General features: G+C 35.1%; 1 protein-coding gene and 1 long non-coding RNA gene across 6 annotated transcripts in view; one reads left to right on the top strand and one right to left on the bottom strand.

Annotated features, from left to right (window-relative positions):
* LOC127832189 (multiple epidermal growth factor-like domains protein 6) overlaps positions 1-20,792 on the top strand; it is a 119,821-nt gene that overhangs the window by 80,491 nt on the left and 18,538 nt on the right. For 2 of the 4 annotated variants that reach the window (XM_052357488.1, XM_052357486.1), the window contains 5 exons: positions 13,926-14,036; positions 14,847-14,993; positions 15,232-15,486; positions 16,077-16,205; positions 17,596-17,721. In XM_052357488.1, the coding sequence (XP_052213448.1) occupies positions 13,926-14,036; positions 14,847-14,993; positions 15,232-15,486; positions 16,077-16,205; positions 17,596-17,721 (768 nt within the window). Of the gene's footprint in view, positions 1-13,367; positions 13,383-13,925; positions 14,037-14,846; positions 14,994-15,231; positions 15,487-16,076; positions 16,206-17,595; positions 17,722-20,792 lie in introns of all 4 variants that reach the window. The other 2 variants (XM_052357487.1, XM_052357489.1) reach the window with 2 other exon arrangements.
* On the bottom strand, positions 7,055-13,073 carry LOC127832195 (uncharacterized). 2 transcript variants are annotated; one of them, XR_008026732.1, is made up of 2 exons: positions 11,334-13,073; positions 7,055-11,184 (listed from the first exon to the last, which is right to left on the bottom strand). It is a non-coding gene; the product is annotated as an uncharacterized LOC127832195 (long non-coding RNA). The 2 variants fall into 2 exon arrangements; XR_008026733.1 differs by having other exon boundaries at positions 11,483-13,073.

Genomic DNA, 20,792 nt, shown 5'->3' with positions numbered 1-20,792 from the left:
TTAATTTAATGTCTACTATCGACATTGAACAATTAATACAATACAAATTAACAAATGGATAATATATTCAGCATACATGTATATAACATTCCGATAATAACAATACTTATCACCTAGTGCTGTAAAACACAAGTGACAATAATAAGAACAAACATGCTAACAAGTAAGTTATGAGCAAGGGTTTTAAACAAATATATTAAATATTGTGATGCTCATGACATTTTACTTATAACAACAAATCAAGTACATATATCATAATTGAGCATGGATAAGACTAGTATGTTTCCTCCTCTCAAACAACAGAGCATGTCAAAAGTGAGGAAATGCCGATCTTTTTAAAGATCAATTTTACAACAATGCAAAGAGCCAATGCTCTTTTTAAATATACCTTTAAACATAAACATTAACAATAAAAACTACAACAACAGTAACAACACATCAAATGTTAAATAAACTCTTTGACTATCATTAATCTTGTTATAATGCAGCATGCAAATAATGGTTTCTGTTTCTGGCAGAAAAACTGGCAGAATTTATCTACATTGAATTTCTTTAATTTGGAAATCCATTTTGGGGGACAAGTACCCTTGTAAGGTTTCAATTTGTCATGATGTACAACTTTCACATCAGTCACAGATTTAGAAAATTGTAAAATATAATATTGGTCACTAATTTTACTTTGGATGAGATATGGACCGGAGTATGGTGTTAACAACTTAGTGCATACTGCTTTTTTTCTTCTCACATTTAAATACCAAACAATGTCACCAGCATTGAACTGATTAAATGTTTTTCCTGACCCGTTCAAATCTGTATATCTTTTGCCAGCAGTTTGTAAATTTTCTCTACAAATTTGATGGCAAGTTAGAATTTTATTTTTGAGTTTCAAGACATAATCACCATAAGAGGAGATCAATTCATGTTTACTGTTTGCAAAACTACCAAAAGCAATCTCAGCAGGTAGTCTGACCTACCCAACATTAATAAATTTGGCGTCAATTTCGTAGTTTCATTGGGAGTAGCTCTATATGCTGCTGCTAAACAACCTAAATTTAAATCCCAGTAAGTTTGATTATCAGACAGATAAGCCCTGATCATGCGTATTAATGTTTTATTATATCTCTCAGTTTGACCATTGACTTTTGGGTTTCTACTTGTTGTTCTCGTTTTCTTTATTTCAAGCATTTGAATTCTGAGAAAATTTTACTTTCATCATTGCTTCCTTGATCACTATGAATAGAAATAGGGCATCCACCAAATCTTGCAATAACTTCATTTAGTATCACTCTAGCGGTTGTCTCAGCTGTTTGATCAGGTACAGGTATTATCTCCACCCACCTCGAAAAATGATCTGTCACTGTTAAAATGTACCTATTACCCCCTGGAGTATAAAGCAGTGGACCTAAAAAATCAGTGGATAATCTGTCTAAAACATTGCCTACTGTGAGTGTTCCTAAAGGAGCTTTTGGATTTATTGTAGGTGTCTTATTAGCACCACAATTGTCACATTGTTCAATCCATAAATAAACATCTTCCCTGACACCATACCAATAGTATCTCTGTAACAACTTTTCTTGTGTCTTTTTGCGACCAAGATGACCAGATAAGATACTGTTATACATCTGATACAAAACATCTTTTTGTAATATCTTAGGAATTAATAATTGTAAAAATATTCCTGAATTATCCTTCTTATGAAAACGCCTAAAAATCAAACCATCCTTTATAATCAATGCATCCAAGCAATGCAAATAGTGACGTGTAACCACACTTTCTAAATTGGACATATCCCCATTAGGTTTGCTACCCAATGACAGCCATTTTAATATAGGCCCGATATCTCTATCTTTCATTTGCAAATCTATCATGTCTTGTATAGTAAAACTGTTTGACCATGTAATGTAATCATCGAAGGAACCAGTTTTTGACCATTGTAGTCATTGATCTACACACTGAACGATACACAGAATTGAATTTTAATCTGTAAACAGTCACTGTAGTAAGTACTGTTAAAACAAGACTTATTGTCTCAAACATTGACCTTTTCATTAGGCCAAACAAAAAATATATTCCATTTAGACAACAGCTGAACAACAGTAATAACTATAAACAATCAACACTTCTTGTTGATTCTATATTTGTTCCAGTATTTGTAACCTTGACATTTGACATAGACTCATTTACTACATGTATATCCTTGACCTTTGATTCAGTAACTGAACAATCCTTTAAAGGCTCTTTGTATATTTTGTTTGTACATACATTTTGACTTGAAATATCATGGATGTTTGAATCCATTTCTAACGCTCTTTTTCTACACTTGAAACATGGTCCACATTTAAGCATTTCCTCAGTATCAATATCTTGACAATAACAATCTTTTGGATTGGGACACCTTAACAAAGCATCAGCATTGCCATGTTTTTGACCTTGTCGGTATTCAACTTGGAATGTGTATCCTGATAGGATTTCTATCCAACGTGCTATTCTGCCTGTAGGCGATTTCAGGCTAAAAAGCCAACGAAACGCCCTTTGATCTGATCTCACTCTAAATTCTCTACCAAGTAAATAATGACAAAAGTATTCGACAAAATATCGAATAGCAAGTAATTCTATATCTGTCACACAAAAGTTTCGGTCTGCTTTACTCAATGTACGACTAGCGTATGCGATTACTTTTTCTTTTCCACCTTGTATTTGACTTAATACAGCACTTATACCAAAATTACAAGCATCACAATCTAAAATGAATTCTCCATCATTTATTGGTAAAGTCATGAAATCAGGATTTGTAATGTTTCAATTTGTCAAACGCTATTTGACATTCATTTGTCCATTTCAAAGAACTATCAGTCTTGGTGAGATCAAACAATGGTGTTGCAATAGTACTGAAATGTTTTACATGTTTACGATAATACGAGCAAAGACCAAGAAATTGCTTAACCTCTGATACATTCTCAGGGACCTTCCATTGTAAAACTTTAGCTACATTACATGGATCTGGTTTGACACCTTTAGCAGACACCCTGTATCCAAGAAATGTAACCTCATCTTTTAACAACTCACATTTTTAGGCTTGAGCTTTAGATTTGCCTGTCTAAATCTGTTTAAAACCTCAGATAACCTGCTTATTTGGTCATACACTGTGCTTCCAAATACAATACAGTCATCAATATAGATGATACATGTTTGCCATTGTAGACCCTTTAAAGCAAGTTCCATAACTCTTTGAAAAGTTGCTCCACTATTGGTCATACCAAACGGCATAGAGGTAAACTCATACAACCCATACTTTGATGTGAATGCTGATTTGGGAATGTCATTTTCATGCAAAGGAACTTGAAAATAACCTGATGTAAGATCTAGTGTTGAAAAATATTTAGATCCTGCTACTGTGTCAATACATTCATCCACTTTTGGTATTGGAAATGCATCTACTTTAGTGACCTTGTTTAACAAACGATAATCTATGCATGGCCTTATTGTGCCATCCTTTTTGGTAACTAAACAAAGCGGTGAAGCCCAAGGGCTGTTTGATGGTCTTATTACCCCTTGGTAAGTTAAATTGGTAAGGCCAATTTCATTTTCATCCTTTGAGAAAACATCCTGGTATTTTATAAGATCATTTGCAATCTTTTTAATATCAGACTGTTTTTAACTGAGTCAGTGTACAGTGATTTAAATGTTCTGGTATTTGCTCACTTATGCTGTTATCATTTGCTTTTTTAATGTTGTCCTGAGAAACATTTCTTAGGACTTTGTTTTCAGGTGTTTGAACAAATTGTAAGCTCCTTATTGAATTTGTATTGAGGTCCTGCATATTTTCTGACTCAAGTTATTGTATTGGGTCATTTGCTACAAATTCTGCTGTACCAATCACTGTGTCTTGATTGATTTAAACATCATTAGGAAATGGATTTATCAGTCTAACTTTAACTGTTGGTGCACTATTGATATTTGCTAAACTTGTGGCCATCATAACAGGGAAATTGTCTTTAAAACTAGCTGAAACCTCAATTAAAATGTCAGCACACTTTCTAATGTCATCCATTTCATATCTGTCTACATATGCATCAATTATTTGTTCTGTATAGCCATTAATAACATAATAATCTGCAGGCTTAATTTTCCGTACAGTATTATCACTGTATTGATGACATGTGATTTCTGCGCCATTGAGTAAAATTTTGTTCTGGCTAAGTATAATATCAGCAGGTTTGCCGTTACTTCCTTTTAAAATGTCCATACCCAGTAAAATATCATCTTTTATATCTGCAATTATAACTTCACATTTTGTTTTATATCCATCAATTAGCAACTCTAAATCACATTTTCCAAAATCTGTCAATGGTTCCCCACCTGCATGTAGTAATTTGCCTTTTTTGTAAAGATGGTTTACATGAATCATCAATTTTATTATAAATATTTTTGGAAACTACAGTTTTTTCTGCACCAGTATCAACAACGTAATTAACGTGCACTCCTTGAACACATCCAGCAATATATTTACTTTTAGATAATGGGAAACCTCGCCTAATTGGATTATTTGCTGGAATAGCAACATTACTTTGGCCTTCAAAATTGTGGACTGTCTCTTGGCCATTTAAGTCAGTCCTATCTAGTTTAAACATGAGCCAGGGGTAGCATAACTGTAGCTTTTGGTGTTGTTTTGATGGTGCCATTGATTTTCACTGCCTTTATTGCTTTGATTTTTACTCATCAGTTGTGTGCCATTGGTGTAGGTATGATTTTCTCTTCCTTTGTGCATATTACTTTGGGATGGGAATGCTGATGGCATTTTACACTGTTCAGTTATTTGACTTTGCATGTTTTGTAATTTTGGGCATTTTTTTTTTATATGCGATGGTTCATGACAATAGAAACATTTCCTGTCATTGTTCATTCTGCTTTTGATATAACTGTTTGTATGTGACCTATCCTACATAAATTGGGCTTTTGGTGCGGTGTTACAACTTTTGTGAAATTCTACTTGGTTTTGATGCGCAGTCAATGCATTTAATTCTGCTCTGACAATTTCTCTCAATTTGTCTATGTCATTGGTTTCTATTTTATTTGATAGGTTCTCATGAACACTGTTAACCTCTTTCTTAATGAGCCTTGTTTTATTTTTACCTGGTGCAATTCTTGCAACATCACATTCTATATCACTGTTATCTGAATCAGTTAATATGTGTCGAATATTTTCATTATATGACCTTTTCTTTTGTTTTGTTTCTTGGAAACATACTGTTTGAAAAACAGCTTCATCAATATTTTTTGGTTCTTTTATGAATTCTACATAAAAACGAGACTTATCATCAATTAAACCATCAAGGAATCTTCTTAAATCCTCTTTTCTTGTTTCTTTATCACGATTGACACGGGCTTTGTCATACAACATTTTTAATTCATCAGCATACTCTTCTGCTGTTTCCCCACATTTTTGATTTCTGTGACTGAATTGTACCCAAAATGTTTTTGAGGTTTCAACTATCCTGAATCTGTTTGAGAGTTCTTTGCATAAAGATTTGTTATCTGAGATAGTGTCACGGTTCAATTGACCATAAACAAATTCACCAGCTATTCCCTGTAATCTAGGTAATATTTCATCTAATTTTTCATCAAGTGTCCATCTTTGCCTTTTTGCAACATCCTCATATCTGGTAAACCAAACATTCCATGATTCTTTACCTGTGAAGGGAGGTAATTTCGGATAATGTTTGTTTCCCCTGTTAACATGCATTGATGAATTGAACATAAGATTATCTGGGTCAGGAATACTATCACTATCAGTATTACTCTCACTGAATGCCAACCTGTGACTTTGAAGTCTGTTTTGCCTATGCGAGTCAAGAGATTTATCCCTATTATTTTGCAAATCTAGATTTTTTAAAGCATGTGTTAAGTCCTGGGTTACATGTAATAAAGAATTCTCTAGGCTTGCAACTTTTGCCTCAATGTTTGAAATACTTTGACTCATTGCATTATTATCATGAGTGTCGCCAGCACTCATATGTAACTTTGAACTAGTCATACACTGTGACTGTCTATTATAAGAAGAACAACATTGTTCATCTGTGTTAATAATTTGTAATTCTTCACTATTTGAATGTTCAACATTCTGCCTCTCATTCCTAATTTGAATGATATCATTTTCTTCACGAGCTCTATGTCGTGTTAACACCATATCTCTGTCCATAGTTTAAAAAAAAATGAGAACGGTTTTTAAAAAAATAAATAATTTTCCAAATATAATTTATTCATTTATTCTAATGCAAATCCATTAAATCTGAACATTTAAATTCTGCAGAAATGATACAAAATTGGTAGCATGGAGTTTTCGCTGCCACTAAAATATGTCACGACTCTGACCTTTGTGAAAGTAAAATATCTTCGGAAGCGGTAGCGAATCGTGTCAAGATAAATTTCTTTTAGTTAAGAAGTGAAAAATAAACACTTTTTATAAATTTTGTCAAACATATCATTTATTATTTTCATCACATCACACATTGATGAGCATAAAACATTTATGTCAATGATAACATTTCATGAGAAAAGTTAGAGTTATAAGTTAAAAATTATGTTAAAATTCTGCAAGTTTTCTGTTAAAACTCTGCAAGCTTTCTGCTAAAATTCTGCAAGTTTTCTGCTAAAACTCTGCAAGTTTTCTGTTAAAACTCTGCAAGTTTTCTGTCAAAACTCTGCAAGTTTTTCTGTTATATTTGTATGTTATTTCTTTTTCTTATGAGGTTGTTAATTACAAACCATCAACTTTTAAAGCTCTTGTCTTTCTTTTATTCTCATATTCTTGCGTTACCACCTACCGACCCAACCGTTCTGGTTAGAGTGATTCAAACTTTTTTTTAATCAGAGTTTATTTACAGGTCCTACCGGCCTCTTCACGAGGTCTTTGAGGTCCGACCTGTAGAGTGATTCAAACTCAGAACTCACGGCCTTTTATACTCTCAGAAATTCTGTTACCGCAGAATTCTGCTAAGTATTATAATGTCATAACGTGAATCACCAATAACTTTGGATTGTTCAATGAAAAATATAACATTTCAATATGTATTAACAATATAATATATAATACTACATAAATTACCTGCATATTTGCTATTTTAAATGCAAATAGTATTTTTAAACAATAAAAATTAATACAGTATACAAACAGTTGACAGCAGATTGTTTACGTAATAGTGTCGTCATTCTCAGCTACAACGCTACCTAGGGTTAAATAACACTAAGTGAACATGTGTACAATAACTTTACAAAAATCTGGATTTAAACTCAAACAATCACGTAGCTGGTAATCCAGGTAAATTTTCAAGTCTGTTATCATTAGAGTCTAATACAATACTATAGCTTAACTGCAGACAGCATTCGAAACATAGGTTAAATATCAAACAGTAAATAAACATTACCCCACCCACTAAGGTATACATGTGTTACAATACTATCAGAATAGCAAACACTTTGGATCCTGATGAGACGCCACGTTCTGTGGCGTCTCATCTGGATCCAAACTGTTTGCAAATGCCTTCAAAATTTCAAATTCAATCCCACGTCCCATATTTCTCTCTGATTCGTTTGTTTCGGATATAAAAAATTATATATGTGTCATTTATAATTGTGAAATTTAACAGGTTATAATCCATAGTTCAATATAAAACAAGGCAGTCAAAAGATTGACATAGTAATTTGTCAGATGTAATCAAACGATACAGAAGATGTAATGATGTAGTAACAAGTAAAGTTGTTTCTCTGTGCATTAGGGAACTTTGAAAATGAAAGGGTAGATTCACTCTGACAGAGAGCAAATGGAATCGAGAACATAATGTCTTCACACAACTAAGCACAAAACAACACGTTTTGCATTGGGCAAGGCTTGCGATCAGTTTATTGACAACACACATCCAGGAATATTACATATTCGTATCATATAGCAATCAAGTACAATCGTAGTACAACCTTGACAGGACAATTTTCGAACTATAAATTATATAACAAATTATAACTATAATGTGTATACATCACTTCTAGTATTGTGTCCTTAATTGGTGTTTTCATGGCCAGGGTAAAAACCAGAGATAAAAATTCATCAGAAGCCCAATGTAAAATAACTCTGGAAAACTGTACCTGAAAACAACCAATATTAACATGTAACTGAACATTATGTAACACAAACATAACATGTCATTTGAGCCAATTTACTTCTAATGCGGTTCGAAAATAAAAAAGTAAAAGTTTACTGATCGAAGTCTAGCGTAGAACTGACCAAACAATGAACACCCCGTGCAAATTCCCGCCTATGTCCACCTGAGTGACCATCACTAACGTGACAACCACACGCATGAACGAACCGCACATATACCTGTTTTGTGCGGTGCGTTATGTTTAGACATACATTCTGTGCTATACTCCGTTACGCACAGAACTGAAAAGTCTTCACACAACTAAGCACAAAACACAACACGTTTTGCATTGGGCAAGGCTTGCGATAGAACAAAAACAAAGGTTAGTAAGGTTTTAAATTCGAACCGCAAATCAATTATAATTTCAATTGTCTAGTGATAAAAAGCTTTTTGTCTAGAGAATCATCAATGCACCCATCTTTAGCCCTATCAGACTTCCATCGACCATGTCGCTTCAAACATCTCTAAAACACGCCCTCGGCGTTAGCTAGTCTAAATAATTACATATATATAACCAATAACTGGTTTGAACAAAAAATCATTTGATTCATCTGACCAATTTGCTAATTACATATTTGTTAATGAAACGCCACAAGGGAAGTTGTAGTTGTACATTTTGCAATTATAATATCCGAACCATTCGTATACATGCCAGTATTATAATGGCGTACAATAATACCAAAGTGATCAGATTTCAATTGTAGGTCATTACAATGAAACTCACTTAATTTGTTAATATGCATGATACATGTACATGCATAACCCAAAAATGATCAATCAATGAAAACAGTGGAATCTCCTTATATCAAACACAATGTTTGTATCATCTCTAATGAATGCACATGTACATGATACATCTTTCTTGTGAAATGGTTTGAAGCACACACGCTTTGAAGCTTCTTATAATAGTATGTTAAATCTTTCTTTGGATCATGTACACTATTAATAGAATGGATCCATTTAATACTGTAAAACACAGATGTAAAAAACGTTATTAGATTTCCTCGATCCATCAATTGAGCCATGTACATTACTACTGATATATGTAAGGCTGGCATGGCGACTACATTTTCTTCACAGTATTTGAAATGTGCACATGACGAATTCTTTTCTTCACCGTATTGTCTGCTCTTGATTGTTCTAAGTATTTACTTAGCCATTCTGTCCGCCATCTAATCTCTTCGAAGCCCATGCAAGCCCGAGCCCTCTAATCGCTCCTTCAGAGTACCTCTCAAAACATTTCCTGTCAAACATATGTACTATACATCAATAACTGTATTGTGATATGCACCTTAACGCTATCTTATTTAATGATAATCTAGTGTTAACAAAACAACCTGGAATCATACAGTCTCTACCAAACTTTTGGCAATATTTCACAATATCTCTTAAATGTCCGTATGACAAATCAACATTAGCCAATAAGGCGAACTGCCCCTTTTTGGAACAACAAGGATGCATTTTGCTTTCTCCGATATCATCTTATTAATACAGATTGATACCAACCTAGTTTCTGAACTAACCATTTTACATTGTTTCCCCATATTGAACTAAGGCACCCACTGCCTCTTTTCATTGAATCCAGTATCCACACAACATATTTAAATCTAAAGCTATTTATTTTGACTACCATTCAATAATATAGATTTTACATTTTATTGTCTGAATACACTTTGATGTACGAATTTTGCAAAGCATTTAAAACATTTCATATAACATAACACCCGGGGACCATAGCATACTCTCTGCTCTCTTCATGGAGCATCTCTGCTCACTTCCGGGAGCAATCTACTGGGCTCTATGTCCACTTCCGGGGACCATAGCAAACTCTTTCTGCTCACTTCGGGGAGCAATAACATACCTTTTCTAGCCGTATGCAAGGCATTTTCTTGATCATAAGAAATTTTTACTTACGTTATGATGAACGACGGAATACTTATCCGGTTTATCTTGAAAACCAACTTCCGGTGGCTTAATGTATTGATTTCATATTAAATCACAATATGCATTACCTGTTTCGTTTATAGAAACACTGGCAGTGTACCTCCTTGATTTTAACAGTGTAATATAGTAATCACTTCCAGGAATAACTTTTCTCTTTTCGTCAATAATCTGTTCACTTCCGGGAACAGGTTGCTCTTTTTATTAAGATCATGTTCATTCCAATTTTCTCATTTTCTGGTCTCAAAGATCACGAGTACATACCTTTACTCTCTCCGTCAATGGAATAAAACAAAGTTGAAAATAAATTTGCTTTTTTTTTATTTTTATGAAAATCGTTAGCTTGACAGTCATTTCGCCTATATCTACATTAAAGCTACAACTTTCTATAAAACCTCCCTAAACCATTACTTGTGGTACTTGCATCAGCAACTATATTACACAAAAACAACTGATTGTGTTTGAAATCTTTTCCACCGTTGATTAACTGCCTAGTGCTTTCTTTCCATAATCTAAGTTTGTAAATAACTTGTAACGTTACAATAACGGGAGCTTTCCAACTAGCTCTGGTATTTATGCAATTTTATATATGCATTGTTATCACCAAACTTTATTTACAATCACACTCTGAAAGGAAATTATCTGCCCTACAAGACTAGCTATTAATTTATCTTTTGGTACTAATTTTTCTTTCGTTTGATAAATTAGATAGATCATCGAATCAATACTTTTTTTTAGCCTAGCTACTCAATTTTTAATTATGAAAAACTGCATTTTATGCATATCGATCACATGCCCGAGCCATTCTACTCTCTGAGAAGGAATCAAAATACTGTTTCTTCAGCGAGTTAACATCCAAACTCGTCTAGTCACTAGCATATAATGGTTTTTCATATTCTACACTGTGATGTATGCCATCATCACAAAAGCAAATAACTATTTTAAGTAAATTTGACGTAAGAATGCTAGTACACCTCATTTTAGTTTTAACGAGTTTTAGTAAATATATGATCGGCCGTTATCGTGTCAAATATAAGCTTATAACAACCTAACACTGCCTGCTATTCTCTTGATAGCTCAAACCATACCGTTCGTGAATGTATCAATATCATGATACGCTCCTCTAATATCGAAAGTAGAACAAATAAATAAATATATAATCGGCCGTTATCGTGCCAAATATAAGCTTATAACAACCTAACACTGCCTGCTATTCTCTTGATAGCTCAAACCACACCGTTTGTGAATGTATCAATATCATGATACGCTCCTCTAATATCGAAAGTAGAACAAATAAATAAATATATGATCGGCCGTTATCGTGCCAAATATAAGCTTATAACAACCTAACACTGCCTGCTATTCTCTTGATAGCTCAAACCACACCGTTTGTGAATGTATCAATATCATGATACGCTCCTCTAATATCGAAAGTAGAACAAATAAATAAATAATAATTTTAAAGATATCGAGGCCTCCCATTCTTATTAAATACGACTATAAACGTATTAACGGGCGTATTAACAACAGGATAAATGTCACGTGGGTTTTTTAGTCTACTTACCGACAAACTTCCGGTTTTTTATTCTATGATTTTTTTTTCTTTTTGATATATTTCTATACTATGATCCTTTTGATCAATTGCTCCTTTTATCTCTGTACGTTACCGTTTTCCGACGGAAAAGGAAACATATAACCGCAATTTACTACATCTTAAATGTAACAACCATCCGTAGCCTGCTACAGCTTGGCTACATGGGCTTTCGTTCTTTTTAACGGCGAGCTTCTAGCATCAATTTCTATACTATGATCCTTTTGATCCAGTTTTATACTAAGATCCTTTTGATACATTGATACAGATCTTTTTGTACGTTACCGTTTTCCGACGGAAAAAATATACTTATAACCGCCATTTACTACATCGAAAATGTACTTACTATCAGTAGTCTTCTGCTACTTAACCGCGTTGGCCTTCCTTCAACTTACCGGCGAACTATACTTGGATCCTTTTGATCACGTTCGAATTTTAGGAACTTTCTGTACGTTACGTTTTCCGACGAACACGAAACTACCCATTTTCTGATAACGGGGTTCTATACATAATTAACTTAACTTATTGGTCGAGCTGTTTGCTGAACTGCCAGCTGCTCCTTTCCGATGACCCGGTTCGCCACATGCGAAACATAGTCCAGTGCGTCTCAATGGTAATTGAGTTTCAGCACCTTGTGTTGCGATGTTAGATGAAGCTTCCGGCTTCTGATATGACCCATCAAGAGCGCCGCGTGGCGTTATGTTTCCGCCTTTTTATATGCCATCGCCTCTACCTTGTATTTTTCTACAAATAACATTACGTCATCAGACTCGTAAAACATTTACACATATACATATAGAATGTATACAACACCACAAAGAATAGCAATTTATTTCCCAGTAAGTTCGAAAGCTTTTATCGTGTTCTACCATTAATGACCTGTGAATTTTCGGTCACGTGCCATCAATATTTCTATTTGTAAATTGCTCGGCTTTCTCTAGTGCTGAAATTGTTACTTGAAATATACATCGTTTCAACTCTGTTACTACTTCGTAACACTCGATACTATGCTCGAGATTCAGTATAACGGATTTAACAGATTTTCTTTTAGCACTTATCTTTTCTATGATGCGTTCCAAATCTTGCAGCATGGACACCCTGTGTTCTGCTAAAGTCGACAACACGATGCAGGATTTGTAGACGAACACAAGTTTACTGATCGAAGTCTAGCGTAGAACTGACCAAACAATGAACACCCCGTGCAAATTCCCGCCTATGTCCACCTGAGTGACCATCACTCACGTGACAACCACACGCATGAACGAACCGCACATATACCTGTTTTGTGCGGTGCGTTATGTTTAGACATACGTTCTGTGCTATACTCCGTTACGCACAGAACTGAAAAGTATCTTCTGACATGTATAGTTTTAAAAGTTATCACAAGCGAACATGCAATCTGTAAATTAAATTTTCGGACGCAGCATGATGCATTTTTGCAAGATAAATCTTTTACAGATTGAACACAAGAAAATTTGTCAAGATTTAGCTGTAAAATGCATTTCTTTCACAGTAAAATATATCAATAAAAATTCATTGATGTAAATCCCACTAATCCAATGTATGCATGCTTACTTTGTGGGCGGTCCTGTCGACATAACTAATATAAAAATATTGCTTGTGTTTTGCTGCTTTATCAGAGGACCTCGTTCAAGGTATGTTAACGTATTCTAACAGTATTAAGTATTATGTATGCACATGTTACACTGTTAATATACTTTAACTAGTTGTATTGAGCTCTTCTGATTTCTATGAACACGCTTCTTGCTTTAGAAAAACGGGGCTTAATGCATGTGCGTACTTGTGGTCGAAGATTAGCATATGTGCAGTCCGCACAGGCTCATCCGGGACGTCATCTTGCGCCTAAACTGGATTTTCGCTAGGACGAGACTTCCTAAAAAACTATAAAAGCCGAACGTGTCGTGCCAAATTAGCCTGTGTGGATTGCACAGCCTAATATGGGACGACATTTTATGCACTTGTATAAAGCCCTATTATACCAGATCGAGGCTCAATATATAAAATAACATCAATATGTCCTTATGTGTTTGTGTTTATAAAGACTTGCATTTTCTCTTGTTTTCCTCGATGTGACTATGATGCATATGGACGAAACGGTTAAGTTAAAACGTGTCTGACTTGCTCAGTCTACTGTTAGTATGTATACTCGAAAATCATTGGTAAGAGTGTCACTGCAGGATGCAGCGAGGGAGAGTACGGGCCAGGGTGTGACCGGAAGTGCCAGTGTGACCACGGCGCCGTCTGTGACATGCACAGCGGACAGTGTCTCTGTCGCGAGGGACACATAGGTGTGTGTTGCAGCTATGGAGTCCTTTGCATTTCATGAGAACATCATTCATTCAATACAAATTTTAAAGTGTACGAATTGGGTCATTCCGTTTTCATGTACCGTAATTACTCTAAGTTTTCGGACACTTAAAAAAAATCGTGTCCGAAAATTTAGATACGAAAAATATTAAAAATTCGTGTCCGAAAATTTAGATACGAAAAATATTCAAAAAGTATGAGTGTCCGAAAATTTAGAGACATATATGTTATATTAGTTATTCAATTATTATATTGCAATAAAATCAATTATTAAATGTGCAATAATTCTATTGTGTTGTACCCTCCTTTCTCTGTTTTAAATGAAATACAACTTTACTAATTTGCAGTCTCTTACCCGATATGGTATTTACAAACGTTATAAAAAAACATACTACTGCCTGAATACGATATCATTTCAAATGCTTTTGGGTGAAACCATTGTTTATTACCGGTATACAATTGTAATGGTTCAGGACCCTCAGGGCATTCTACGCCAGGTTTCATTACCTTAATCCGGTTGTAAAACCCCATGATCAAACGGTCCCAGATAATCGAAATAAGGCAGAAATGTAGTAAAATAGCGCTGTAAAATATACTGTCCGAAAAATTGGAGTCATTAATTAAGGACGAAAATCCGTATGTCCGTAAATATAGAGTCACGAAAAATAATTATTTTGGCTAAAAGGAGGGTGTCCGAAAACTTAGAGTAATTACAGGTAAGTGTAATCGAATATACTATATGGTCACTAAAAATAGAACCACATGCTACTACGCTGAATTGTTTGCTATAGGAGCCACGTGCTCGCTCGAGTGCCCAGATGGCCGCTGGGGTGAGAACTGTACGGAGATCTGTGACTGCATGAACGGGGCTTCCTGTGAGCGCGGTAGTGGTCCGTGCCGCTGCCTACCCGGGTACGCCGGGCCCAGATGTGAGAGAGGTGCGTAAATACACGGTCTGACAGTGCGAGGCTCGGATTTAGAGCACTGATAACATGCTGTTTACATCAGGGAAAATATATGTAATGCAAATGTTGAAAGTACTTACTACGTGCATTTATCAAATATTCTCCCTTACATTACCGGTAGTTTATAACATAATCGTTATTTCTGTCGCATATTAAAATTTTAAAACTTTATGAAGGGTCATCCATTTATATGATATTGATGTATTTGCAGAGTGTGACGAAGGCTATTATGGGGACCAGTGTCGACAGCGATGCACGTGCATTAATGGTCACTGTGACCCCGTTTCTGGGCACTGCGCGTGCGACCTCGGTTGGCACGGGAGCACGTGCGAATCGGTGTGTTCTACGGGTAGATACGGTCCGGGCTGCGTGCACTCGTGCCGCTGCGAGAACGGAGCGCAGTGCGACCATGTGACCGGATGTTGTTCTTGCCGCCCAGGCTTTTATGGCCAGTTGTGTGAACATGGTAATCGTCCTTTTCTTTCAAAAAAGGTTCATAGTGTTAACTGATAACTGAAATTAAGGTGTAAGCTATGCAAAAATCTCACAAATACTGTCTCTTTAAAGATATGCAAACATTATATAAAGGATATTTGATGGATTCGGTGGGTTATCGATTCTAATTCACGAGTGATCATAGAAAATAATATTATCACGAGTGGCGCAGCCACGAGTGAAAATATATTTTTTCTATGATCATGAGTGAATTAAAATCGATATTCCACCGATTCCAACACATTTTCTTTTTATTTTATGCTCTCACAGTTTTGATACATTGTTAAAGAGTTTAACTAAAGAACTTCGCTGTAATAGCTGTAATAAAAACGTCATTTCGTCAAAAACGACGTCATTTCACAGTAAACAGTGAAAATTATCGATAATTTCCACAGATAATTTTCACTATTTGAAACTGTGAAATTAACAGTTTTAATTCACTGATATTTCTTTATAAACCACCGGAAAGCATAACATAAACATGTATATTTGTTATATTAAAAAAAGCATTTTCCTTGTGATACATACAAACGCTAATGACGTACGGTCTTCCTTTCACAGTGTGCCCTAGGGGCCGCCACGGGGAGTACTGCCGGGAGCGATGTGATTGCCAGAACGGCGCCACGTGTCAGCCCAGCACGGGCTCATGTGACTGTCCGCCCGGATACACGGGCCTTGCCTGCGAGAAAGGTACACCTTAAGAGAATTTGGTTATACAATAAAAATTAGTGTTGTACTTGGCAGTTCAATCAAAGTTATGACCTTTTGTTGAGTTAAAAATCGCGTTCACTATAATAATAATTTATCATGATTCCCTATATATAGATAATATTTTGGTCGTATCGTTATTAAGAAAGCAAAAACGAAAAGGAAAATGACACTAAAAATTGTGGCATGAACATCATAACGGCTCCATAACTGCGCGTTTTTGCTGTTTCATTCCCATGGTTAGGTTTTATGTTTTATCCTGCCTCTGTTGCAAACATTGACCAAATAAAGCAGGGTCGAATAAATTTTCCTATCTCTGGTCAACAGGAAATAGTGTATTCCTACGCACGCTGTGACGATTAACATGTTCTAATATTTGACCTTTGAAATTTACTGGGACGCATCAGGAATGTTATCGTTATATTATATAACATCCGTTTTTTTCTTCTTTAAAATATTTTACAGAACCAGCCTTCCGTATTTATCATTTTCATTTATTTGATTATGCAATTTATGACGTATCTAGTGTGACGTCATTTCTCAGACAAAACATAATAAGCTCTATCTAGTTTCTCTCAGGATGTTAGGGACAACAATTGTGACATGGTGGTTTTAACAGTATTTTTTTTATTTTATAGCATCGAACGAATCATAAACGTATTTCGGATTGTGTGTTTGTCATTCATAACTGTTAATTTCGATAGGAATAAAATAATTAGCTAAACCAGCGGCAGGATTGCGATTTTAGGATTTCGTAAATCGGGTTTCGGGTCATTCGATACAAACGCTATCAAAAAATAGTGTGGTTTAAAATACATTTCGATAATAGGGATGGACAAAACAGAAAATGGATGTGTATATCGTTGTAAATTTATTGTTATAAGCAATGGATTAAAGTTGTCACTAAGGTAAATAAAATTTAGTTTTTGTTTTGCTGCAGCATATATTTTTTTACCAAGAAAAATATCACATTCTCGATTCGTTTTTTATTTCTTCTCATATTTTCAATTGGAAAGTATTAAAAGGAACAGATTAAAGTGGAACTATTTTTTACGTGACACAATCGGTAGTTATTCGGTCGTCTGGAATGTTGTGTATATGTAGGAGGCTCGACAAGAATAAAGATATTTTATGTCAATTAAGCATATGTCTTTGATAACATGTATCAACGGCATGAAGCATAATAAATAGAATACATGGTTGGTGCCGAGATGGAGAAAGTTTATCCGGTTCGACCCGAAAAAGAAAAATAGGGCTCGCTAAAGTACGCCCTATTTTCTTTTTGTAAGCCTCACCGGATAACCTTTTTCCATCTCGGCACCAACCATATATTCTCTATATCGTGCGGGAAAAGTATCTTTATTATTTGCAGCTTGCCAGAACCGGACGTTCGGTGTGCGATGCAACAGATCATGTGACTGCGGGTCGTACCCCTGCCACCACGTTACAGGGCAGTGCCAATGCCCGCCGGGTCTGAGTCTACCAAAGTGCTCTCAGCGTAAGTAGGGTCGCTCAGTTTACCAGCGTACAACCAACGAGTTGAAAGAGTTGGGCATGAAAGCAAGCCCGCGCTTTGGTTTGATAGTTCATTGTGATTTTATGTTTGTTCCTTTATTACTTTTTAATGCTTTCTCGGATCAGTATGTCTTCGTATTATTATTCACTTTCAGCAAGACATGGTTTCGCTGATGGCGCACTTTGTTTATGTCTAATTTCCAGAGTACATTTTAATATAAAATTTTACGCATTCGTCTGATCGCATATCATTTTCTGGCATGGAAGGAGTTTCTTATTACCTGGTGCATATTACAGTCATAGTAGGATTGTATACCGCAGTGAGGAACAAAGCGTGTAGCGGAAAGACAAAGGTCGCAATTAGAGGTCAAAAATCACTTATAATACATTATATTTGTATTCGATTTTGTTTTTCACGTATGCACTGAATATTAATCCTGTTGCATTTAAAATCAAAGTACTGAAAGTACTGGTTTGATGATGCTTTTGAAGAGGATGGATATATAGAGGATATTTGTTGGATAGGGTGGAATATCGATTTTCCCAGAAAAACAGCGAAAAATATCGATATTTTCACTGTTATTTTTCACTGTTTAAAACAGTGAAATACCAGTTTATTTCACTGATATTTCTGTATAAATCACCGGAAAGCATAAAATAAATAAGCATCCATTTTAAGTTAATCTACATCACCCAATTGTGTAATTTTTATTGCTTGTCATTTATCCGCAGGTGAAATAGTTAATGGTTGTTATGCAATCATTTTCGTTCTTGGACACTGCACTCCCTTCAATGATATTTATTTACCTAAATATCTCATATTTGAACGAACTTACAATTCTTTTGGGAGTAATGGTCCAGACAACTGGATAAAACAGCAACAATATGCTTACTCATTATTTTTCGAGGAACATAATTTAGAATTCCTGTGCTAGCCCCCAATCACAGTATGTTGGGGTATAATAATAGTCAAATTTTGTTTTTCTTCTCAAAAGATTGTCGTAGATTATACGTTGGGGAATATATCATCCAAGACTAAAACTTTAAGAAAGCCATTTTTTCATTTATTTTTATTGATAAACAAGGTTTTGTAACAATCTATTCTATACATAGATAGCTTTAACAGCACAATGTGGCTCAACTGAAACTGATTGTTTCCTTGTGGTGTTATTTAATTTTTCATGAAGATCTAGAAAAAAAAGGCATTGTGAGTATGAACAAACTATTTGCGTCTATCCGATCTAGTTGAGCCTTGTTACCGAGTTCCTTCTTTTATTTATTTGAACATTCTGAACAACTGCCATGAAGATCAGGTAAAACATGTAAGTGTTAACATAGATTTTAATGATTTTAGTTATTGATCAAATGCTTGGAAGCACATCACCCAATTTGGAACGTGACCAGTTAATCACTGAGACTAGACCTCGTGACCTAAATGTTAAATATGCTACTTTCAAGCTTGACTTTGAAATCATTTAAAATAATGTTTTAACCAATTTACAAGTGGATCAAAGAGAGAATGTGACCACTAAAGTATTAACAGACCTTTTCTTATATTTGACCTAGTGCCCTTATTTTTGATTTTTATGAAACCCAAAATGACATAGAGGTGACTAGTTTTATAAGAATCTGGCAAAGAGGTGACACCCAAATTTAAACATTGTAAAATTATGTCTTATGTGTTTACAATAAACTTTGGATAAAATACAACAGACAAAGAGTGATAACATAAGCTCACCTTGTCACATCATAACAAGTGAGCAAAATAACCAAAACTATGACATCATATAATTGCTCAGTTACTTCCAATAACAATAAAATGTTACTTTTGAAACAAATACAATACCTTCCCTTTCTTACTACAGGCTGTTCTAAAACAAGATAGCCCTGTATCGCTCACCCAAAACTCATGTTATAGTGTCAAAAACTTGTGTATGATTTGACTAAGCTGTAACTTAGCTTTAGCCTGCACATGACCAACTTGCAAATTCAGCTTTTGATTTGATTAAGATGGACATTGTAAGCAATTTTCATGAAAATCAGGAAGATAATGTGACCTGTAGATAGATAAAGGAAGTTTTCTATATTTTGACCTAAACACCTAGTTTTTGACAAACCACCAACTTTCAAACTGAAACTTTATTTCATCGAGATAACATTCTGTCAAATTTTCATGAAGATCTGGAAGAAAATGTGACCTCTGGAGTGTTCACTTACCTTTTCTGTGATTTGGTTTGTTGACCTAGTTTGGACCACATATGACCTACTTTCGAATTTAACCTAGAATTGACCGAGATGAACATTTACCAACATAAGACAAACAAGGGCTGTTTGTAAACCATGCATGCCCCCATATGGGCTGTCAGTTCCAGTGGTAGCCATTGTGTGAATACATTTTTTGTCACTGTGACCTTGACCTTTGACCTAGTGACCTGAAAATCAATAGGGATCATCTGCAAGTCATGATCAATTTACCTATGAAGTTTCATAATCCTAGGCCTTACTATTCTTGAGTTATCATCAGGAAACCTTTTTACTGTTATGAGTCACTGTGACCTTGACCTTTGACCAAGTGACCTAAAAATCAATATGGGTTATATACCAGTCATGATCAATGTACCTATGAAGTTTAATGGTCCTATGCGTAAGCATTTTTGAGTTATCATCCGGATACTATTTTAATGTTTTGAGTCACTCTTACCTTGACCTTTGACCTAGTGACCTAAACATCAATAGGGGTGATCTGCAAGTCATGATCAATGTACCTATGAAGTTTCATGATCATAGACGTAAGCATTCTTGAGTTATCATCCGGGATTCATTAAACTGTTTTGACTCACTGTGACCTTGACCTTTGACCTAATGACCTGAACATCAATAGGGGTCATATGCCAGTCATGATCAATGTACCTTTGTAGTTTCATGATCCTAGGCCTAAGCATTCTAGTCACTGTGACCTTACCCTTTTATCTAGTGACCTGAAAATCAATAGGGTTCATCTGCCAGTCATGATCAATGTACCTATGAAGTTTCATGATCCTAGGCCTAAGCGTT

The sequence above is a fragment of the Dreissena polymorpha genome, chromosome 5 (assembly GCF_020536995.1).
Source record: "Dreissena polymorpha isolate Duluth1 chromosome 5, UMN_Dpol_1.0, whole genome shotgun sequence".
Classification (NCBI taxonomy): Eukaryota; Metazoa; Mollusca; class Bivalvia; order Myida; family Dreissenidae; genus Dreissena; species Dreissena polymorpha.
This window is presented reverse-complemented; position numbering and strand designations above follow the sequence as displayed.